Source organism: Rissa tridactyla, chromosome 1, assembly GCF_028500815.1.
Source record: "Rissa tridactyla isolate bRisTri1 chromosome 1, bRisTri1.patW.cur.20221130, whole genome shotgun sequence".
In the NCBI taxonomy this organism is placed as follows: domain Eukaryota; kingdom Metazoa; phylum Chordata; class Aves; order Charadriiformes; family Laridae; genus Rissa; species Rissa tridactyla.
The window spans coordinates 62,308,381-62,333,863 of NC_071466.1; the positions used below are offsets into that span (position 1 = coordinate 62,308,381).

The 25,483-nt window shown below is 39.3% G+C and overlaps 1 protein-coding gene across 1 annotated transcript in view; it reads left to right on the forward strand.

The window, feature by feature from the left end:
- ITGBL1 (integrin subunit beta like 1) overlaps positions 1-25,483 on the forward strand; it is a 154,514-nt gene that overhangs the window by 117,075 nt on the left and 11,956 nt on the right. The window contains exon 8 of the mRNA XM_054215465.1: positions 16,354-16,470. Within this exon, the coding sequence (XP_054071440.1) occupies positions 16,354-16,470 (117 nt within the window). The remainder of the gene's footprint in view (positions 1-16,353; positions 16,471-25,483) is intronic.

Sequence of the window (25,483 nt, forward strand, 5' to 3'; positions counted from 1 at the left end):
AAGCAAAACCAAACCAAACCAAGCCTTTGTTAGCTTAAAAAATAGATCTGCAGAATTAATTGCTTTTTAAGCATAGCATTAAATGGTTTCTTTTATTTATCTGAGTAATTTGGGGTACTTTTCTCTAAAACAGCAATAAAAGTAAATCCCAAATTCATGCTGTGTTTAAAGCAATTTTGACAAATTTAAACTGGTAATACCAGGCTGTTTCTCTAATAAGATGTTTATGATAAGTGTGGAATGCTCCACCTAAGCCTGATTTCCAGCTGAAATCAGGTATTGCAGAGCTTGCCAAACTCATTGTGTTCAATCTGGTTAGCAGTAATTGTTTTGGGTTTTTTTGTTTGTTTTTTTTTTTTGTTCTGTTTTTGTCTTATTTGCTAAACAGAACTCTGACATTTCCTGGGAAAGGGCTGGGATGAATTTTTGATAGTCTGTAAAAATCCGTATGAGCAAACATGGCTGTAATTCATGCCGTGCTAAAACCAGAGATAGCATCCTAGTGCTGGAACGATGTTTCTCGCCACTGGGATTTGCCTCCTGTCTGCTCTCTCATACCAGTTTAATCCTTCTCAGTGAAAGCCATGAACAACAAATGTTCCTTTACACTTGTCGCAAAGCTGCCTGGTTCATCTCCAGTGCTTGTTGTGGATATACAGGTCCAAGCTCAACAGCTGAGTTTGGCTCTGGGGGCAGCCACCATCCAGCAGGGATGGATCCTGCTGCTGTCAAAAGATGCCCTTGGAGCTCAGGACTCGGCAGGACTCATGAGTGCCTTCTGCCCCAAGCATGGCAATACCTGCGCGAGCAGCAAAGCCGATGGATTTCCAAGGACCAGGCTCCTGCGAGCCGTCACCTCTCATGCAAACCAAGAGCTGCCAGCTCTTGTGGCTCCTTTGAGTGCAGCAGGAGCCAAGGGCCGGGAGCGCCTGACGTTCACAGCAGCACAAGAGCGCCTGTCAGCCGCTAAATGGTATCTTGCAGCTGCAAGGGGCAGTTCCTCCCACATTGTCTTTCTCCATCTGGAGATGCTCTTTGCTAAATTCCCCTTCTTGCAAGGCGTAGGTTGTGGGGTTGTTTTGTTGTGGTTTTTTTTTTCATAACTCCACTTTGCATGCTGACTGCTTTGGATACACTGATTGCTAGTGCTCTGCTCTCGGGTGCTGTAATCCTGCTCCTTTCTTGTAGAGCTTGCGAATGATGTGTCTAAATTCAGATCCATGGTGAAACTCAGAAGGTGCCACCACGCACCATGAGCCCTGGTGCCCTCTCTAATTATAACAAGTAAGCATTTAGGAGTGTTTGTTTTTACTGAAAGAAAGATCTGGCTTGATTGAACAGCCAAGTGGGAACACTGTTTTTCTCCAGATTGGCACAAGCTCTCTAACCGTGCCACATGCTTCCCATGTGTTATAGCCATCACTCAATCCATACGAGCCATGGTGCCTCAGAGATAGTCTGTTGCCACTGTGTAAGAGGAAAGGTGCCCATAACAGTGAGACAAAACTTGTTCTTAGACAATAAAAATCATCTGACAGTTTTGAACCATGATGCTGCAGGAAATATTGTTTCTGTCAGTAGACTCAGTGTTCTGCAAAATGACACATTGCTTCATAGCTCAGCAAGGTGAATGTCTTGATTAATCAGAGCTGTCTTCCTATGGAAATGGGGTCTGATTATTTATTATTATGGAAAATGTGTTGGCTCTTTCCATAGATAATGTGATTTTGTCTTGGACAGAAGTACTTTTGCTTTTAGAGGATAGTATAGCTTTTCTGTCTCTTCACACCACTGCTTGAGCTAGCTGTTGTCTTTAATTCTCTTTTAAGGCCACTTATTTTCTGCAAATTGGAAAAATTTTCCTGAGGACGCCTGGGTTTCCACTGATGGAGCATCTTCCTCAGAACTACTCATCCTCACCCCTTTTGCATATCCCTGTATTTTTGAGATTAATCTGCCTTATTTTGCTGAGCGCCAGTCACATGTTCTCCTTCTTCCTTTGTTCTTTCTTTTGGCAGATCACTTCACTTTGTTTTCACACCATCACCCACTTATTCTTCTGAGAGCTCTGATACTTACCTGCCTCCGTTGTCTGTTTCTCAGCAATAAGGGGAGACCTTACCATGCTCTACAACTAACTGAAAGGAGTTGTAGTCTCTCACCTGTAGCAAGGTGGGGGTCGGTCTCTTCTCCCAAGTAACAGGCAATAGGACAAGGGGAAGGGGCCTCAAGTTTCACCAGGGGAGGCTTAGATTGGATATTAGGAAAAATTTCTTCTCCAAAAGGGTAGTCAAGCACTGGAACAGGCTGCCCAGTGAAGTGGTTGAGTCACCATCCCTGGAGGTATTTAAAAGGTGTGTAGATGTGGCACTTAGGGACATGGTTTAATGGTGGACTTGGCAGTGTTAGGTTTATAGTTGGTCTTGATGATCTTAAGGGTCCTTTCCAACCTAAATGATTCTATGATCCTATGATTTGCTCTTCTTTCCGTTGATTTCACATCATCTTTTCTTCATTTTTCATGGTGTTTGGAGCACTCCAAACTTATCCTTCAGCCTGATTCTTTGTTACTGGTTTTGCTTTTGTATCTTGACTTCATGGCTGGATGTTTCCCTCTAGGGGTTCTCCTCATCTAGGAATCTGCTGTCAAAATCTTCTTGTTTGCCAGATTTCCAAGTTTTCAGTATAGTCGGCTTTCCCTCTTCTGTCATACCTTTTCATTCCCCATCCAAATTTTGGCATCATCCTTGGCTGTGAGTCTTGGGATCTTTTCTTTTGTGGAACCTGTTAGATTACATTTCTTACATGTATGTATTCCAGAGTGTGCTTACCAAAGTGTAAGTAGTCATTGTAATGGTCTACTCTTCTCTCCATGTCCCATCTTCTGCTGCCTTGGCAACCACCTAAATAACTTCTCCTACTCCTACCCTTAAATGCAAAAGCACAAAAAAAGAAAGAAAAAGCTCCCAGCAACCTCTCCCACCTTTAAATTCACATGAAACCTCCACTGTGTTTCTGCTTTGTTGACTTTGTTGCTGGCTATTTTATCAGTGAGCTTTTGTTAAGACTAAAAACATACTGAAATTGACTTTTGTAGGGTTTATTTCACAAGCCTGGTTTATCTGAAGGGTTGAGTTCTTTCTTTCCTCTCCATTGGAGTAACCTTGCTCTGAAGTTGCAAAGAACTGCTCTTAAATACCTGGAGTGGGTAGAGAGTTGCATCTACCTTTAGATTTCTATAATAGTGGCTACTATCCCTGGGAACACTATGTTCTCCATATATTCGGTTTTAGTTTACAATTTAGTGGACCTGCTTAGAGAAAGTATTCTGGGGGAGAAAAGGGATACAAATGGCTACAGCAGATGGCTTAGATGCACTCTTTCTCTACCCAGAAAGATAAAACCACTCAGTCCACTGGCTAGGTCCGGATTTCTCTCCTTTCTCTCCTTCTCTCCAACAACAAAAGTTGTTCTTTTGCTTGGCAGATCATTTTTGCTAGAAACTGTTGCAGGGAATATTGCTTTTTCTGTGAAAGGATTGCTTTTTTAGCCAGCAATCTAATTTCTGATGAATTTTTAAATATTTAATAAAGCAATTGGTCTGTAGAAAGCACTATTTGCATTGTCTTTGTGTTCTTACATGATCACTGAGGAGATTGACAAAGTAGTACTTTGTGTAATATCTATACTTATTTCCAAAACAGAAGAGGATAGATGTTTTCAATTTAGCATAGAATTCCCTGCAGTACTTATCAGGCTTTACAGTCTTAACATTTTTAATCAGTTGTAAAAGATCCTCTTACTCTCTGATTTATATAATAGACCTTAGCTTTTCTATTTTTGCTTCATTTGACTTCAGAATGTTTCCGATGCTATAAAAAATTGACATTTTATTATTCTTATTTTCATCTTAAATTTTTCCATATATCAATGTTGATAAAATTCACACTTTTGAAGCAGTGACTACTAAAGTCAAAAAAGTTTAGCCATATCCTTAAAACAAAAGAAATACAGTATTTGATACCCAGCATATTACTGACATTTTATGTGACCATTTTTCCTCAAAATCATAGTGACTAAAATTTTCAAGGGACTAATGACTGGTCATGTATTCTGAATTCTCCATCTGCCAGAGAGCTTTTAATGCTTTCTGGGAAATGTTGGACTTTTTCTTCTCTTTCCCTCCCTCTTTTGAGAGAGGAATTATAGGAGGAATTGAGAGTTATATAAACCTTCTCTGGCACTAGCAGAAGTTCGTGTTGTGTGGTAGTGTAGCAGTCCCTGCACTGATGTGAAAACTGCTTTCTTGGTCCCTAGTTTCCGTTCAGTTTCAAGCGCCTCTTTTGCTCATCAGTGGTGTTTCCTCTTCTCCTGTCCAGTGGGTGACACTGATCAAGGGTTCAGGCTCCTCCAGACACATTTCATGGCTGTCAGCATTTTCAGTGGGCTGTCCTGACGAGTGTTCTCTCACAAGCTGGTGGCAACGTGGGTCAGGACTGAAAGCAGGTAGTAGCGAAGGGGCAGGTGGCCGTATGGTGAGACTGCTCTGTTTTGCAACAAAAAAACAACTTAAGCACTCGGGTAAATCTGTGGCTTGTGACTGATTGGGAAAATGAAGGTCAGTTCCAGTCAAAGCAGAAATCTTGGCAGGAGCGTATGCCTTTTTTAGCAGTGATCCTTCTTGAAATTTTGGGCCTAATGCACACTATAAACCTGATTTCTTGCTCTCAGAACTAGCAACAATATTAATCTTTCAATATTGTTTCAGTCTTAGGCTCTTCATGCAAGTTTCTTGAGTTAACTATTTAAAATAAAAGGCCTTAATTTTATGGTTTCAGACCACTGTTGTATTTGTCAGAAAAGTTTGGAGACTGATCACAAATCCATCTTTTCTGTGGCAGACATTGCAGGAATAGTGTGGCCTCACTGGTAGGCTTTACTTAACGTGTTGCATGCATTTTGGCCAGCTTGAAAACTGCTAACTGTCTTTAATTGCTGGTTTTATTCAGGCCCTCCAAACAGGAGGCTGAGTATAAATATGTAAAGCTCATAATTATACATGTTCTCTCTAACTCAGTCCTAACAGACAGTGCTCTTGCCTGCTTCTGAGGTCCTATCATAGAATCACAGACTGGTTTGGGTTGGAAGGTCATCTAGTCCAATTTCCCTGCAATGAGCTGGGACATCTTCGACTACATCAGGTTGCTCAGAGCCCCGTCCAACCTGACCTTGAATGTCTTCAGGCATGGGGCATCTGCCACCTCTCTGGGCAACCTGGTCCAGTGTTTCACCACCCGCACTGTAAAAAATGTCTTCCTTCTATCTAGTCTGAATCTAGCTTCTTTTAGTTTAAAATGATTACCCCTTGTCCTGTTGCAACAGGCCCTGCTAAAAATTCTGTCCCCATCTTTCTTATAAGTCCCCTTTAAGTACAGAAAAGACACAATCAGGTCTTCCTGGAGCCTTCTCTTCTCCAGGCTGAACAACCCAAACTGTCTCAGCCTGTTCTCACAGGAGAGGTTCTCCAGCCCTCTGATCATTTTTGCGGCCTTTCTCTGGACCTGCTCCAATAGGTCCATGTCTTTCCTGGGCTGAGGGCCCCAGAGCTAGATGCAGTACTCCAGGTTGGGTCTCACCAGAGCGGAGCAGAGGGGCAAAATCACCTCCCTCAACCTGCTGGACATGCTGCTTTTCATGCAGACCAGGATATGGTTGGCTTTCTGGGCTGTGAACGCATATTGTTGGCTTATGTTGACTTCATCCACCAGTACCCCCAAGTCCTTCTCCTCAGGGCTGCTCTCAATCCATTCATCCCCCAGCCTGTATTTATACTGGGGGTTGCCCCGATCCATGTGCAGGACCCTGCACTTGGCCTTTTTGAACCTCATGAGTTCAACCTCATCAAGACAGATGAGTAAAGAAGATACTACTTTCAAGAAGTTTATACAAGTAAACCTGTAGAGTGATACCTATTCTACTAGCTGGTATCCTTTGATAACTCTTGGCTTACTGTTTTATTATTGCTGTGCACTCTTCCGGAAGTCTGTAAACTCAGGGTCACCTGCAATGAAGAATTTACTACAAATACTTGAAATCAGAGAGTGGGAAAATGAAGGATTGTGTTGTTTTCTAAAGATCAAGTTTGTATTTAAAAAGCTGTTACAACCATGCCTTTAGTTCCCTCATTACACGTTACATACTTTTCCTCAGAGACAACCTTTTTGGGCACTGGGAAGAAGCATTATTTCACAAATGCAATTACGTTTAGGGCAAAGATTTTAGGAGCCATAAGGCAGGGTCTTTAGAACAGATTAAATAGAAAGCCTTGTAACGAGAGGCTAGTGCACAATCTGGCCAGTTGGCAACAAAAAGGAAAAATTTGCTTACAAGTGAAGGGGAAGAGCATTTTAACTTAGAACAACTCAGTAGATGATGCAGTTGCTAGGTAATGTCTTTCATTTCTGGAAAAAGTCTTGAGGTGAAAGCTAATCAATAAGGTAGATACAGTGTGATGTCATTTGTTGCCATGGTTTCTGAACTTAGCAGTCTGCTATCTGCAGCTAATGTTGATGGTTGCTATGCAGTTGAATCTTTTCATATTGTTGTTTTGCTATTATAAAGCTCTTTAATCTTGGCTAAAGCTTCAAAGTGCAGAGTGTCTATGAGTTTAAACGTTGTAATAGATAGGCTTGTATTACAATCCTAAAATATCTTGAAATTTACTACCTAATAAACAACAGGCATCAGTAGGAAGCGAACAAGGTTAACATTTTGGTGATTAAACTTCCACAAAGCAGTTGACATTTTCTAGTAAATTAATCTGCAAATTAAATATCTCTGTGGAATTAGTGCTATGAGTCATTACATGGCAGATCATGTAAAAAAGAGGTAAGCAGTCAATCCTCAGGGTGATAAGGCAGTCAAATATATAAAGCCGTAAATGGCTCAAAAGCCATCACAGCTTCTTGAACAATGTCTTTGTGTTTCATATTTCTTTTGCTTTTGGATTGTGCCTCTTTATTATGTTTGGGTTTTGCTAGAAAATATTTTATAGCAGCTTATGCTAAGCATGAGACATTGGACAGGCTGAAAGGGAAATGAGACTTATTTTTCCTGATAGTTGTCAAGGTGAAGGAAAAGCATTCTCAAGTCGTATCCTTTAAATGAAACACAATACTTCATTTTTCATATTCTATGGAGAAGATGTTAGTTTTAGTAGAATGCCGTGTATCCTTTACTTGATTTATTTGCATCTCTTTACAGTAGTTTTTCATGATCGCTTGAGTTATTTAAAGCATTTTGGAGGGAAAGAATGAAAAAGAGATGAAAGGACAGAGCCCAGTGCAAGCCAGAGAAGGTAACATGGGGTGATCTGAAAGATGAGGTGATTTGTAGAAGTACAAAATGTTCAGTACCCAGCGGTGAAACATTTTAAAGGAGGGGAGGGCCCATCGGACAAAGTGGAAAGAGAAAAAAAAGTAGAGGGAAAATCAGAAAAGAAAGAGGCTGATGGAAGAAAGAGGAACTATTTTTACTGGGGTGAGAGAAGAAGGGAGGGGAGGAAGGGTAGAAAAAAATCGGATGATGGCTTGCTGAATTCTAAGATTTTTACATCTTTGGAACAACATTTGCCATGCTATCTAGTTTTTCTCTTTTCACGCAACTGATTCCTCCTCCTTCTCTTCCATATCCACTGTTCTCTGCCTAACAACACATTTCTTTAGAAAGCATTTTGCCACCTTCTTTCTTGTCTTCTTCACACATCTCTCCTCTGTGTGGTGACTTTGACTATCACATTTCTTTCAAACAGAGGAGTAATGGCCTTTGTAGTCCTACTCGTCCCCTTAATATAGTGAGTGAATTGTCAAGGGCATGCTCCCAATGGGAGACCTGAGGAAGATGTCACCGGGAAAAGCGAGGCATACGGCTAAAATCCTGCTCTTGCAATGTGGGTAAGGGTGTTCTCGATGACTCGTCTCCTGGAACTCCTCTAGAAATTCCCTGTTGGCTGTGCAGAAACACAATAGCAGCATTCAAGAAGTGTATCCTCAAAGCAGTGCTACTGAGAGGAGGCAGATGGAGGAGACATGCCGGCTTGATGATGATAGCAGATGTCAACAAGTTAACAATCTGAAAAGGAAACTAGCAGCACAGCAGTGCTTCTTACCCAAATGTATAAAGAGAGAGAGGAGGGGAAAGAAAAAAAAAAAAAGAAAAAAAAAAGAAAAGCAACACGGAAAAGAAGAGAGAAATTCAGCAGTGCTGATCAGCAAGAGCTGTAAAAGACTATCTGATGCTAAATCTGTAAAGTGGTGCTGTTGAGTGGATTTGTCTAAAGAAGTATTTCACTATTAGGCTGTCACAAAGGAAGAGCATTTACTTCAGATGCCATATGCCAACTGAGCAATTAGGCTTCCAGTCACACATGCCGTGTGTACTAAAGCGGGGGGCAAGTCTCAGCCATTTGCAATCGCTGTTGCATAAGGCTTGCTTTTACAATCCTGGATATTCAGTTGCTTGTGCTGTTGTGAGACTTGTTGTTTGGGATAACATACTTATCTTTTATTTCTCCAGAGTTTTTATCTTAGGGATATTTCTGTGCTGTTTTGTTGGGTTTTTTTCTCCCTTAAGGAAAAAACTGAATTGTCAGACCTTTTTCATATCATAAAGCAATTCCATTTTGAACAGATTAAAAGAAACATACATTTTCTGTCTGAGAAAAAATCCACACACCCTATTATATCAGGGACAGTTTAGTGCTTTGTACTAGTGAACAACTTCACAAAGCATACATACAATAGTGGAAAGTCTATTGCAGCTTTAACAAGAATTTCTTAATTTGTGAATTTCTGATGCTTTTTTGAGGCCAAATTTTTGTATTAACAGCCATTGAAAGACACTGAGTGTAGGTGATGAGCAGCCATGGGACTTTAGGTGCCTTTTCCTAAAAGAAAAGGATAAGAGAAGCTGGACACAACAAAGTCCCCAGAGCCTCTGTGACAGTCCCTGCATTGCACTTGCCTTGTGAAGCCTTTCAACCTGTTCCCAGCCCTTTCACGTGGGACTGTGATGTTCCATGTAGCACTGGATGGCCCAGTGTCACCGAGCACTTAACGCAGATTTGGAGTAGTTTTTCCAAGCATGAGATGGAAATTAAAATAAAAAAGCAGGTATATCAACGTAAGGTGTCCTGGCCTTTGAAGCCACATACGGGCCTAAGGTGCGATAACGCAAACGTGGAACAAAAAGTTATCAGCTATAGATACAAGACTTGTAGGTGTGTGATATATGATAATAGTTAGTTGATTAGAATTACTTCATCCCTGTCGATGGTGCTGAATGTAGTAGCAGATACAGTTATTGCAGTTGAGACACACCAAGTAAGACTAAGGAAAATACAGATATTTAACCCAGTTACGTGCTTTAGCTACCCTTGGTGCTATTTAAATAAAAACCTTAGAGCTTGCTGCTAAAAGTTTGCTTCAGTGTACAAAATTCTTGAAAACAAAGTAGTTATAAAATCTGAAGTTTGGAAATTAGATTTATTAAAGCAATTTTCATTTCATTTTATGTCTGTATGATTCAGCTAAGCTCTTCTCTGGAGCTTTTATATCTTTAGTTCAGGTCTTGGGTCAGTCATGCTGCAAGTAATCTCTTTTTATGAGTAGACTTAAGACATGTTTGTTTTCTGTGTATTGCTTTAGAAACGGGAAGTTAGTTCCCAACCCAAATCTGAACAAGCAGTTGTTCTTGTAATACTTGCAGCATATTTTCTCTTGTGTATGTCGTGATAAATGCACAATTTTATTTTTCACAATGTACCACAGGAAAAAAAAGTGCTTGTTGTTCAAACCTTGTGAGTTTCCTCACAATTCCTTCCCAATTTTCAGCAGCAGATGTCCACAAAAACAAGCTCCCAACCCCAAACCTCCAACAGCCTAGTAGAGCAATCCTGTGCACACTAAGAAAACAAATTTTTCATGGTTCTTGTAAAACGAAAACATCAATATTCCCACCTGATGTTTCAAATGCAAGGAAGCGGCTGTACAAGATGTCCTCTCCTGGGCTGTTGGCTTTCTATATCTCCTGCAAAGACTCATGAGGCGCAGAGCACACCAGAGCCAGGACGCCACGCTACTGATGCATCTCATACACGTCTCTGCTCCTGTCACTCTTCCGCTCACCAGGAATGAACTAACATTGGTACCTGTGGTAAAGGTGGCGTCTTGTGATGAGCCACACACTGCACCTTCCTCACTCTGCGGCTACAGCTGAGCACCCTGTACAGAGGACAAACCACATTTAAGGGCTCTGATGTTCTTCCATTCTCTGAGATGGTGAAATATCACTTCAGTGCAGAAAGGGGTGTTAAAGTCCAGCAGGAAAATTGATTTTTTTCATGTGGATGTTGAACTCCTTTTGCTGAGGAGGTAGCACCGGCATTATGCTAGCCCATGTAGATTAGATGTTTTGTCACAAATCTTCAGACATGTTGGAACATTGGAGACAAAGAGAACTGTACTGATATAAGTTCATAAAGCTTTTTTTAGAAGAGGAAAACTTTTCACAACATAAGTAGAGGTTGCAGATGATGTTGTTTGTATATTACAAGTAGAACATTGCTCCCACTTGCTCAAAATCCTTGTAAGAAACTAATCCTCGGATTTTCAGAGAATCATAGAATCTTCATGGGTGGAAAGGACCTTTGAGATCATCGAGTCCAACCATACACAAAAAAAAACCAAACCAAAAAAACCCCAACAAAACACAAAAAACCCAACAACCTAAAATCTCTGCCCTTCAGAGCATGCTCTGAAGTGCCAAATCTAGACATTTCTTAAATACCTCTAGGGATGGTGACTCAACCACCTCCCTGGGCAGGCTGTTCCAGTGCCTGACCACTCTTGCAGTAAAGTAATTCTTCCCAATATCTAATCTAAACCTCCCCTGCCGCAACTTCAGACCATTTCCTCTGGTCCTGTCATTATTCACTTGGGAGAAGAGGCCAACACCCACCTCTCTCCAACCTCCTTTCAGGTAGTTGTAGAGGGCAATGAGGTCTCCCCTCAGCCTCCTCTTCTCCAAGCTAAACACGCCCAGCTCCCTCAGCCTCTCCTCATATGACCTGGTCTCCAGACCCCTCACCAGCCTGGTAGCTCTCCTCTGGACACGCTCCAGCACTTCTATGTCCCTCTTGTGCAGCGGGGCCCAGAACTGAACGCAGGTTTTCATAGTTTATGTGAGATCCACCAGATGTTCAGGTGTTTTAGTGCACTTTTGCACATGCCAAAGATGATTCCAAAGGTTCCCTTTTTCTGGCACCTCATAAACCATGCAACCAACCAGGTCCAAAAATTACCAGCATTTTAAAATCCAAGGATCTCTGTATAAGACAGAATCATTTTTTTTGTCTAGTCAGTACAATATTTTTATATGAAAAAATATTTTTTACTTATGAAAAGCCATTCTAACTGTGGGAAGTCATTTCAGGCAATTTTGGGAATAGGACATGCAAAATAAGGTATGTGTGCCCACTGAGAAGTCTGTAGTTTTTTTCGGTCTGTGTCTATAAATTTCTCCACATTGATCAAGCTCAGCTGGATTACACTGCTCTTAGCGCCTCAGACTGAGCAAGGTGTGATGAGATTGTCCACCCTGTTTTTGGCAAGCGCTGCGTTTTGTTTGCCCGTTTTGTAGTACTATTTATTCCCTTTACTGGTCCTTTTTTCTCTCCACCTCTTAGTGAATTTTCTTTTTCCTTACCTGAAGCTGCTACATCCTGTCTATTACTTCCTTAAGTCACATCTGCCTCCCCCCACCCACTGTGTCTCCTGAAATTTTGTGGTCTTCTGTACAAATCTTCCCATCCCCCTTCTCTGATTTGCCATCGCTGAACATTATTTTAGATTGTCTGTTCCCATCCACCATGAAATGGGTTCTGCTGGCAGAAAGACACAGCAGCTTTACCTGAACGTGCTCAGGTTGCCTGAGATTGCTTGATAACAAAGAAATTGCCAATTTCTGACGGGTAATGCTTTCAGATGTTGAGCCTGGGACAGTTGTGGGGCAGAAAAGTCCTTCCTAAAGGCACACTCCCTTGTGTTTATCTTTCCGAGGTACCGATGAACCTGGTTTGCTTTTACTACAATCTCAGTGCAATTTGCCGCTGTATTCCTTACACATTAAAAAAAAAAGACTTCATTAATTTGTTTTCATTTAGAAGATAAAAATTCAGCACCATGCACAGAAAAATCCTTTATGTTGTAGAGTTATAGAGAGGAAAAGACAATGAAGTACATCTTATTATATTCAGTGCTTATTTTTACATCGGGAGCTATTGCTGTTTCTTCCTGATATTTTTGGCAATAACAGGGTAAAAATGTTTTATTACACAAATTATATAGTTCTAGCAGTGTTTTAAAATGAAAAGTACCTGTATAAAAGACACTTTCAGTCAGTCTATATAGGCAGCTGGAAATTGGTTTGAATGCATGTAACTAATGGTCACAGCAATTTGCATGGGAGCAGGTTTAATGTCAGTCTAGGCACTGTTTACTTTAGTTATGCTTTCATAAATGTTGGACAAGAGGAATGAAAAAATGCTATAGTAAATGGTGAATAAAATCAAAAGCTAAATGCTTAAGGCACGGATTTTTTGAATTCTAGTCAGTTATCTAACAAAATCCTGTGTTTTAATGAGATGTGGCACTTTAATTCCCTTTAAAAACAAAAAAATCCCACCCGAAGTTGGTCTTTTTTCAGTCTTCAAGTAATAACAATTATCGGTAATAAGTTAATACTCCTATTGACATCAACGGGAGGAAAGCGTGCGAAGAAATATTAAGACAGTAGACAAATAAATGTCTTGTATAATTATTCTATTTTTGGAATCTTGCATTGCGATAAGTAGGTTAAGCTTTTCCATGCTAATAGCTAATACAACCTCCATCATAAAGCTTCCTTCATCTGAAGTCATCAGACGATGAAATTTATTCTCCGTGGTTAGTGAGGAGGAGAGGAAGCCACTTGCTGTAAAAGGTCTGAGGTGAAGTTGTTTTTTAACTCATAAAGTGTAGCTCTTACACAGACGTTTGAGAAGGTGCAGAATGTTATAATTGGCCTGTGTTTAATTGTTTCTGTATGCCCTGGAATTTAAAGAGAATTTAAGGATGTGTTTGGCAGTAGCTTTCCCTCTATAATCAGGTTGCTATGGCAAACCTATTATTCTAGACAAAGAAAGAGTATGTTTAGTAAAGTGCTGATCCCTTTTCAGTATAATGTCAGCTTCGAATTACTTTTGAATGATTGAATTTGTGTGGTAAGTATTTTATCACAATAACTAAGAGAAGAAAGTCGCAGAATAGGGTGTGGCTTCTGTTATTTCAGTACCAAATACATCTGACAAAACAGTAGTACGGCTGAAGCAAGCTTACCCTGCAAATATCTTGGTTTTCCCAGGGAAGCAACCTGAAATTTGTTGTTACAGAATGCTATTAATTTTTGGGTGTATTACGTGGTGATAAACCGAACCTTTGAAGTTTACATTTGCTACATCCTATGTAGTTAGCTGTTCAGAAGCAAAAGGACTTAAATTCTCTGTTAAATTATCCCCACAAAGCGAGCCCACCTTACATAATCTAACCAAAACCTCAGTACTTTTGGAGGTAAAACATGCTTTTTAAGCCAGTACAAAGTTACGGTGTTCCTAGTGCTGATTTTGTCACTTTTGTAAAAGAACAAATGAACTAATAATTTGAGCATCAATTTCAGCAGCAGTGTACTAAACTACTGTAGCTTTGAATATTTAAAAATAAAGAAATAGCTCGGAGAAATCCTTTTCTAGAGCACTTACTTACTGAAGTTTCTGTCCATTTTCAAGACACTTTCATTTCTGCTGATGTCCTCAGTCAGATAATCTAAATCATACCCTGAACTTAGGTGGGAGCCAGCCAAAATAAAATTCAAGGCCAAGATATAAACAAGGAATTTGGGCTTTTTGAATGTCTGTTTTAATGTTTTATTCATTAGCTAAGATGCGAAGATTGAGAAAGTAGGGCCTAAATCCCCTTTGTGCTTGATTTTGAGAAGACAACCTGAGCTTGTATCTCTTATGTGACAAAAATGCGCCCTACCTGCCTAGGGATGGGATATTCCTCAGGTTTTTTTGCTGGTGAAACTGTTGCAGATTAACTAAAATGAATAAACATTAATTGCAGCAGGGACTGAGAGGAATCCGTTCCCATCCCAGTGCAAGTGGCCAGCCACTGCGCTCTCAGGTCATTCTGACTTATTAAATTAAGCATTACAGAAAGTAATGCTTAATTACAGAACGTGCAGAAGCCTCATTACAGAACCTTCCTTTGCTCGTCCCTCTGGAGGATTTTCCATCTCTGCTGACTCCTCTCTTCAAAGCAACTTGCTTAAACTGATTTTATTGTCCTTCAGGCATCCTCCTTCTTATAGCATTAGCTGGCCAGGATACCACTCTTAAAGATGGTTGTTTTGTTTATTTTATCTAGTCTTCACAACAGATGGGTCTTGTTTGTCAGGTGCCTATCTGCCTATGGGTGGCTGTGCTTTGGGACACTGCGATGTGACATTTTTGTAAAAGTAGCCAGGTTGTCTAAGGTGTATGTATAGAAGGAGACTGTGAGAGCCCCGAATAGTGACAAGTTGGACTCATTAAAAGTCTCTGTATTTTTAAGTACTAAGAAATTATTTTGTTCCAGTTGGTAATGTAACTGTCCTTCACAACTAATTATAGCTTAGAGAACGCAGGCAAATAACATCCATAATTCTGTAGACAACCATATCTTAAATGTTGACATGATTACCAAATACAACTGTATTTCATGATGTGGTAGATGCGCTTCCTAGAACAAGTTCCTTTCTGGAATGAATATCCTCATATAATTGCCAATGCAATGCATAGTTTTAAAACTATGTATATTATAAAGATGTCATGAAGTATTTGCTGTTAATTCTTTCTAGCAGCATATCCTTTTTAAGATTCTTGCACTTTAAGTTGATCATAAAATTCCCTTCTAGACTGAATCCTGGCACACAGAATGTCAGCTTGAAACTGCAACGTACATTGATGGTTGCGAAGGTGAAGAGTATAAAATGAGCTAGGGAATTTTTCCATAAGTGGTAAGATTCCCCCTACTCCAACTTAATTAGACTGTTAGAAAAGCCCCACTAAGCTTCTCCTTAATGGTCCTTTCCCATTCTGCAGAATATTTCAGTAAATGCTGGAAAAATATTGTGCGTGCCAAACTGTTTGGTTACATAATGAAAGTCTGCACTTGGAGGATTTTTTGGCTTTGTAGCTATAGTTGGTCCTACTGTAAATTTGGGTTCTGCAGTCAGTAGAGCAGTGTCCAGGCCCAGGCTGAGTCTCACTGCTGCTGTGATTAAATTAGATGGAGAAGAACAGGCTTTTCTGTGTCCTAATCCATGTCTCTGGTGGCCCTTTTTTACACACAACATCTTTTCCCAAGCCCATCAAATTTATTACTTTGATTCACAGTTTGTGTCACATTTAGATCATTCTCACGGTAGCATTGCATTAAAACAGTTTACAAAAATACAGAGTCAAACCCTTAGAAGTTAGGAAATAAGAAAACCAACGTTACCCTAAACTGAGTCTGTCGCATATGCACAATGTAAGACTGTCCTTGATCTTATATTTTTTCCACATCTGACCATTCAGTACTCACTGCTCTGAGGGCTTTCGAGTGGAAGATCTGTGGGAGTTCAGCTGACTCCATTCCCCCTTTAAGCTCTGGGGAGTTCTGTGAACAGGTTGATGGAAAGGAAGACTCTGACAGAGGTTGTGCTTTCGACTTCTATTTCCTCAGGTCTAGACAAGCAAAATTGTAGGGATTTTTGCTTTCCAGGTGCCTGACAGAATATTTAAAGAGTTATGTTTCTACATGAATAGAGAGTATCTTAGATAGCCCTGTGCACAGACTGTTTAATCACATTCATTTTGGAGTTTCTAGAGGTATGTGCTAAGTATTTTAGATCAATTATAGAGGTTAATCATGCAGTTAAACGTGTGCCATAACTCTGCTGCACCAAGTTGAGATATGAAAAAAATACGATGCCAAAGATTGCTTATTGTTTCTCTTTCCACCAAGACATAAGAGTGATATACTTTGCTTCTGGTTGCCATGGAGGAAGGATAGTTTTGTGGGGTTTTTTAAATAGTGTTTATGTGCAATCTTTAATTAATACATAGTGACTTGTAGTTTGTCCTTGGCGGGGTAGGGTGTAGAATAAGTTTGGTTTTTTATTTCCTGTATTTTCCTTTACTGAAATCATGACTCCAACAATTTTTTAACCTTACAGGGAGATGTGAATGTGGCCAATGCACTTGTTTCCCTCCAGGAGACAACAGAGTTTATGGCAAAAACTGTGAATGTGATGACCGACAGTGTGAAAATGCAGACGGCGATGTCTGTGGGGGTACGCATTTGCTTAATATATTATAGTATAACTAATATAAATCTTGACAGTTTATAACTTTCTGTTCTGCCCCGGTTTTATAATATAATATCACTATAGACTATTGAAATTATTGATTATTTATCACAGATTTTTGTAAGAAACAAGCTATAAAAATATTGCATATGTTAGTGAATATTTAAGACTTCAGAAACACTAAAAATGAAGTAGATTAGATACAACTAATAGCATAAATGTAAGTGCTGTAGTATATCCCAAATTCCATCAGTGTTAATTAAAGAGGAACACAGACACTTAAAGGAAAACCTGAAAAATTATGTAATTTTACTTTGTGTTTAGTACAGTTGATGTTTTACTGAGAATTTTGCATTTTACCTGAAGTTAATAATGACCAGCAATACTTTTGAGTATTTCATATTCACTGAGTGATATGTCTGTTTTCTAAAAAAGTAGTAAAAATATATTATGAAAGAATCTAAAATGCTTGAGATATATTGTCATAGTAATTGTACATGCAGATGGTTCATTGTAACATTGACAGTGAGAACTTCACTTGTTGATTTTTCAGGGAAGTATGTTGGTGTTAAGCAATATTTGAAGTTAGTTTTAGATATGTAAATGCATACATGCCACATGATATTTTTAAAACAGGTGAGTAGTATTTGCCCTAAATGCTCTTTTTCTAGATTTTATTTGCTTTATTTTTAAAATTACTTTTTGATTCTTAATATTAACAAAGTAGTTGGTATGAACACTAACACATTTTATTCTATTCATTATTGCTTGGTAAGAAAAAAATGTATTGCTTCATAATCTTTGTGTACATAAAAAATTCTGACTACAGGAAATATTTCTTCAAGGTCTCTGCCGTGCAGAAGGTAGGCATACATAGAAAATTGTAGTTCAAATGTCTGACCAGCCATAATAATAGTTTAAAACATTCAGTGTAATTCAATAATATGAATGTGTAGATAAACAATAATTTGAAATTTTATTTTGTTTAAAGGACATGAAAGCAGATGAAAGCACTGAAAATCTGGGGGATGTTTGTTATAAATAAAGTAGTTTGGAACCAAAAATCGTCATCTTTCATGGTTAAAAATATCTCTTCCATTTGCGTAATTCATATTTTGTATTATTTGATGACAATGCTTTAATGTTAATACTGCTAACTATGTTGCACATTTTAGAAATTATAGCCAAAAAAAAATCCATTCTTCCGTATTAGGAAAGATACAGTGATAATTTTAATTTTTGTTGCTGGCTAGGGCACCTCCCACTTAAATGAATAATCACCTCAACACTTGAGCCAGTGTCCAATGTTTCACTGTGCAGGAGACACTCTAGGTCACACTGTTACCTGAATAAACTTTACCCTTTAGTCTAAATAGCTTTGTCCAAAGAGAATAGAAGAAATTAATTAATTAATTAAAAACCATATACTTTAAGCTTATTTTCCAAACTTTGAAACAAGAAATAGAAAGGAAAGCCAGCTCGTGAGCTTATGAATCAGTTGTACTCTCAAGCAAGCTCAACTTCTCCGCCTTCATTCTAGCCAATAGCTTAGTTACTAATGTTTCCCTGCAGGTGAAAGAAATTATATGCAAAAATGCAGTTGAAGTGAATTTGAAATTGTGCTGCATAGCATCTGTTGACAGGACTTCAGAAGGCCCACTCTGTGATTTTTTTTATTCCGGGGAGCTGAGTTTATTCCTAATTCTTTCCCCCAAATAGTAGAATAAGTGCCAAGTCATGAATCCTGTTGTCCTGGGCTTTCTTGTAAGTAAAGGGAGAGGAGGAAGCATAGCGTAAGCTGATGATTAAATCCACCAGGGTCTGAGCTGACCTATGAAGTGCCTCAAGGGAGACTAGAGCATCTTTGCTCACTCACAGCTCTTTGAACTTGTTGAGGTGAAGCTGGTCTCTAGAGTTTTAGTCTTCCCAATTAGAACTCATGACACTACTAGTATCATCCTCTAAAAATTGTTGTATTTCTGTAGTAAATCTGTTGGGATTCCAGTGGTAAATAATTGGCAGATTATTTTTTCATATTCTTGATATTTTGTTTCGTGTTCTATTGTATTCCTAAATATAATTTGAGATATTTTTACATTATTCTGGATTTGGTTGTGATTTACTCCTTGAAGCATGTTCCTATATTATTATTATTGCCTGTTTCCATCCTCTTTCGTTATTTTACAGCCATGAACTGGTTTCCCCTTCCTCCCTTTCTGTTCTTATGCCACACGAGTGTTTCTTTCTTTGCACTTCTTTGGTTCTTCCATGTGAAGTGCACTGAGATTCAAATTAGCAAAAACATAGATGTCTTACTAATCGCTCAGTTCTCTTCCATACACTTTTCTTCTCTTGGCTGCTGGAGCTCTGGAGTGGCTTCTCTCATTTCCCCTCTCCCTCCATCTCTTTCCCTCCTTTCCCGCCCCCCCCCCCCTCCTTTTTTTTACTGCTGGCAGATCCTGAAGCTTTATTTTCTTTGACCATCCAGTGTTCATCTCTGCTTCTGATCCACCTGCCTCAAGAGGTCACCCCCCACCCTAATAACTTAAGGCAGCACCTATTCATGTGTAAGTACTAAGTACAGGAATGTTTGTCTTCCAAGAGTCCCTATCAATTGCAGTTTTCTGTTCACTCACCATTTAGCAAGTGAATTCCACTTACCATCCCTCACCTTCCAACTCATAATATGAGCCATTTACCCCTTATACATTTTCTATGATTTCATCTTTCGCTGTGGTTTCCACCAACATTTTCATTGAAATGTCTCTTCATGCAGCTTCTGACCAAATGTAGGGATTTCTGTCATTGCTATCCTTTTCAGATCCTCAGTAGCCTCTGATGTTGCTGATAGCTTCAGCCCTACTCTTTAGTAATTGTCACATGTTTTGCTTGGCTATCACTTTCTATCCTGATAACATTTTCAGTGTTTCCTTTGATATACAGTATTTCTCGTATCTCCCTTTTTATGAGATTCTACCAATTTTAACCTTATTTTCTTTCTTCTTTTGCAACTTACCTATTCACAGAACTTCTCTCTTTAATTTTGGGCTAGTCGCACACACTTCTCTCTTCCTTTTGGGTTTGTTCATGCTTCCATCTCAGCCTGAACCTCTTGACACCTGAACTGCTTATTCCTTCCTCTTTCCTTCTTCTCTTTTCATTACTATTTTTCTACCACTGTTGCTACCTAGGCTATCGCTGTCAGGACGTAAGCCCTTGCTAATAACTCTGGCATCAGAGAATAGCAAGCTGGACTCTGTGAATGTGCAGGGTCTGCCACTGAGCACGGAGTGCCTGTAAAGCACAAGGAAGGAATACCAGTGTTTTCAGATTAAATGCAGGCTGAAATAAGAAATGTGAATGACAACCTAAATGATTTGAATAAGAATTGTTACTGGCCTCCTCTGACGAGCAGAGATTGATTAATAGCTTGCTTTCCAGACCAGCTGTCCATGCTATGGTGGAAAGACATGAGGTGAAAGATATGATAAATTAGGGTACAACTGAATAAGACCCTATTACCATGTTTCTGCATGATTGTAGTGAGTCATTCACTTAAAAATTCAGCTGTCCATCACTGCAGTACCAGGAATAGAGACATTATGTCTCCACAAAGATAGAGGTTGCAGGAGGACATGGCATAGATTCCACGGCACTCTACTATTAGAAACGGATTCATAGAATCATAGAATGGTTTGGGTTGGAAGGGACCTTTAAAGATCATCTAGTCCAACCCCCCTGCTATACGCAGGGACATCTTTCACCAGATCAGGTTGCTCAAAGCCCCATCCAACTGGACCTTGAACACTTCCAGTAACAGGGCCCCCATAATTTCTCCGGGAAACCTGTTCCAATATCTCAACACCCTCATAGTAAACAATTTCTCTCTAATGTCCAATCTAAACCTACCCTCTTTAAAATCATTCTCTCATAAGCCGCCTTTAAGTATTGAAAGGCCTCCCCGGAGCCTTCTTTTCTCCAGGCTGAACAACCCCAACTCTCTCAGCCTTTCTTGACAGGATAGGTGTTCCAGCCTTCTGAACATTTTTCTGGCACCTCTCTGGGCCTGCTCTAGTAAGTCCATGCCTTTCTTGTACTGGGGAACGCAAAACTGGTTGCAGTGCTCTAGGTTGGGTCTCACCGGAGCAGAGTAGAGGAGCAGAATCACCTCCCTCAACCTGCTGGCTAGGTCCTTCTTTTGTCTTCCCCTTCCCTTCTCTGTGCCTCTGCACACAAACTTAATATGCTATGGCTGGAGGAGGTGCATCATGCAGCTTTTTGAGATCAGTATGTTCTACCTACAGACCCATTCACTACATTTCAGTTTTTTTCAATGATGTAAGATTTGCCCAGGGTGTGTTGCAGTGTTCAACCACAGCAATAGTTAACATCATGGGTTTTTTTGGCTTTACTTGGTTCTTTGAGTCTTTCATGTGCAAGTTAAGTTATTTTGGTGCACACACATGAGACTTGCAGGTTTGTCAGCCCAAGTCCTTTCTTTGCATGGCTGTGTAACCGATATACACCAGGCCTGATATGTACTTATCTTGTATCCTGGTGAGAGATACTTCTCTCTCTTGTCCGAGTTTATGGCTGTGTGGCTAGCTGCAGATGTGTCCTGAGCTCTCAAGTGTTGTTTATTCCCCTACTGTGGCCAGTCATGCTTTTCAGTTGATGTCACCATTGCCTGCTCCATCTCACTGGTTTGACTGTTGTCCATTACGTTCCGTTCTCTTTCAGAACTGAGGGCAGGCAGGCAACAAGAATTCAAGACAACGATAAAGATCAATTTGAAATTGATGTGATAATGTTCTTAACTCCAATAATTTTCATTTGTTCTCTGGACAATTATAGGCCTAGCTGTGAGTTCCTGTCGCAGCAAAGTAGCAACTATTGAAGAAATAAAGCAGAAGCCCTTTTGGATCCTCTGCATGCTACTGGTTGGTGCAGGATTACGGTACTTAAAAACTCTACAGTAGAAACACACCAAACAAAAATAGTAAAAAAGTGGCTGAATCTCCCCACAAGTTCTTCAGTAGCCATGGTGAAGGTTGAAACTCATAACAAGTAACTCATAGCAAGGCCCTCACATATTTCTAGGGATGCTCACATTTTGTTTTATGTCAGTATTCAGACTGTGCTTTATATAGTGGGTCACGAATTAGATAATTAGTGTTGATAAAACCTTTTAATATGTAGTCATGTATATTTGCACTGTCCTCAACACTAAGAAACAACAAAGCCTCTGGTCATCCCAGTAAGAAAATTCTTTGACTGGTGACAACAGAATACTTTGAGAAGTCCGATTTGTTTCTTTTTCAAGTGAGCAAATTCACTTTGATGACTTTTTAACTATTTGTTTTGCCACGGCACATCAAAATATAATGCTAACTCTGTAGGGAATCCGATTGTGTAATGGCATGTCACATCCTGTCACATCAAAGAGTAAATGCAGATATATTTTTGTTTATACCAATGCATTTGGTAAAAGGCATTAGTTCTCATTAGTTCAAGATTCTGGTTGTAGTATAAAGGCTTGTAAAAGCTAGAGGAGCTGATTTATTTTTGGAGGAAATACTGAGAAAATTAATATTTCCCTCCTTACTCAGGTCTGCCTTTACACCTCTGTCCTCTAACTGTAGGAAACCAGTGCAGCAAAAATCTACATGAGACTTTATGGGAGGGGAAGTTAATGTGTTTTTTATGAAATCCCGAAGTAAATTAATTTTGACCACTCAGACACATTCTCTCATTGATTTCATTCACTCTCATTCTCACATCCACAAGCATCAAAGTGTCTGGATTTAACTAGTTTGGTCAAGATAACTTGTGTGTGACACAGAAGATGGACAAGAGATGGTGCCCACCAAGTTCTCAGTAGCTCTTTTTGCTTCATCTTGACTGACAACAACAAACTGGTTTTTAGACACATCTTTTATATCATTTAGGACCCAACAGTTAGGATGATCCTTTTGATTTACGATTTTGTTTACTTTCACCTCTAAGTTTCAGGCAAGGCTGGTGCCTGTTGTCTGTGCTTCCTCATTTTTGACATTCTTAGGACAATGCTGTTCTTGTTGGGCTCACAAGGAAAGGAATGACCCAAGTTACGCACTGCGTCTGTGTTGACAACCTTTATTGTTGAGCACATGGTGTTCTGCTGACAAGTCAACATGAAATTCATCATACAGTTGTTTTACAAGAGTGCAGAACTTCTGGTTTTGGCAAAATAATACATTACTCAGTTTTACTGCTGCGAGTGTGTTATTGGTTATCAATACAGGTCTTATTTTTAAACTCATTCTTGTGTTTCTTCTAGTGCTTACCTACACATTTCCATTCATGCATCCTTCACACCAGTCTTAAGATTTCCAATATAAGTCTCTATGTCTTGTCAGAGAACAAGGGAAAAGCTGTGGTTTATAAGGCACACGTATACTTAAAGCCACAGTTCCCAGCTTTCTGGTGTTTTAAACTTTTACAACAGAGGCAGAAGCTTCCACATCACATTCTTAAAATTAGTGAAGGATTCTAGGATCGCATAGTCACCACCAGGATGTATAGTGGAACTGCTCTCTCTCAAAAGGCTGGTATAACTTGCCCCTGATTGCCGTGCTCCTTTGAATATAGAATTTTAATTTCTATCCAGCCAGACTAAGTAATTTGACTCAGAGGACGTGCTGCCTTTCCTTCTTTTTTTTTTTTTTTTTAATATAACTATGCATTATTATATGATAAAGATATATAACAGAAACTGTGAATTATTTTCTGTGAAAGTTCGAGGTCTAGACTACAGAAATCATGAATGACATTTATTTTTGTCATCTGTTCAGTGAAGCAGAAATGTGATATTTTCAGATAGCATGTTCTTATGAGGACCCATAAGACCATAACCATAAAAATGAGAGTTATGATTAATCATATGCTTCATTAAGCAAAGCTAAGTATTAATACTATGGTGCAGTTGCTGTCAGACAATTTCCTCATTTCTTGCAGTAATGTTGCTTCACAGAAACAGAAATATCTAGGACATTCGTGGAACTCTCTAATATACCTACAAAACAAATTAGGAGAGAAAAATAATACCAGCCTATCTCCCAGGCGAAGACAGCTTTTGGCACTGATTGGTCTGAAATTTCAGAAATATGGATTCACTTCCTGACTCTACCATGGCTTCTCAGACTACATGGGACATAATTTCAAAGCCTACACTTGCCAAAAGTCAGGCACCTTGTATGATTTCTGATGCCCAAGGCTACCCTTGCCTGACCCCAGCTTGGCTTCACAAGGACACAGGGACGCCTGCATAGCTGCTGCCATCATAAAGATGTCCTTGATATCTTAGGGTATGTCAAATGGCACTAGGCACCTGAATTGAACCTGTAAAATCTCTGTGATTCTCATTATGTTAAAATAAGAGTTTATTTCCTACCCAGTAAGTTTTTCATGTTTTCTATTGAAAAGTGTTTAGATCAGGGACCATGTTCATTTGGCCAAGGAATCTGAAACACATATAATTGTTACAGAATTCACTAGACAGTTTTATACAATTTAATAGAAAATTTTGATTATGGTATTTGTTATTAAAAAATGCAGTAGATTCTCCTGGGGCAAAACCCCCATATGCTTACTGGGTAAAACTGGTGCCAAAAAAAGTGAAAATTATTGTATTAGTGGAGAACTCGGAGTCTACTTGGCATAAAGCTAGTGGGATTTAGGGTTTTATTTTGAAAATGGTAAGTAGAGAGTTAATCGTTCAATGCCTGTGTGCTTGCAGTTACCTACTTCGTCCTAGCTCTGAGGCACATCCAGGGGCAGCAACATAAATTCAAAAAGATCAGTAGGTATTGAATTAGATACAAGAGTAACTGATGTAGCCAGTACAGGTGTTAATGTGCATGGTGTATTCTGTATTAAATTAATTTGGGTTTACTTAGTTAATTTTACTTTCCTAATTTTTCTTTGAAGTGCACTACAGGTTTCTGTCCTCGTCACCCAGACATTTGTGCAGGAGTATGAAAAGTTGAGACTTTACATAGATGCACAGAGAATTTAGTTTGCTTAGCGTTTCAGATAGCATAGAATGTGATTTAGGTTTGGAAAATGATTTTTAATTGATTAATAGACGTTAATTTGCAAAGGCCAAGAGGGTCTTATATGTTGAACCTTGTATCCTAGGCTATAAATAGCCATTACACTATACCCAGGCTTCCCCTATGTTCAGGTCTGTGTACTGTGTGCAACTAAATCCTGTCTCTGAGAAGGGCATCCAGCTACACTCTAAAGACTCTAAGACACGCACAGCCATGACAAAATCGCTAGAAAGTTTGTTCCAATAGTTATCATCCTTGTTTGAAATTGTTTTGTTTCTCAAATGAGTTTGCCAGTATGAGCTTTTCTCTCTGGTTCGTGCTTTGTCTTTCTCTGTTTTTTTAAGAATTCCCATTCTAGTACCTTCAAAGAAGGTAGTTCAGATCCTGCTGAAACACTTAGAATTTATTTCCCCCACCCCCAATAGGCTAAGCAGATATAGATCTTTGAAGCTCTTTCAACAGGCCATTTTCTCTGCCGTTTGAATTCTTTCTTTGGAACTTTTTGGGGCTCTTCCAATTTTTTCAAAATCTCTTCAAACATGGATATCACAGTGAGTTGCAGAGCTTTAATGTCCATCTCATGAATGCTCTAAATGTTCCTACTCATTTCTGTTCCTACTTGTTTCTCTCCTCTTACATGCATATGAGGATGGCATAAACCCCTTTCACGGCAATGTTTCACTTCAAGTTTTTACTGAGCTGTCTGCCTGTTGCGTTCCTCAAACCGGAGCCACAGTCCGCCTTTTTAGACTTGGACAATAATAAGCAACCTATAATATAATAGACAACCAGTATTTCACTTCACATTTATATTAGGGTTGTCTAAATGCATGTGGCATAACTGTTCCAGTTCTTCCGGTATTCAATAAAAAGCAAAATCAGTGATCTAGTAATGGTTTTACCAA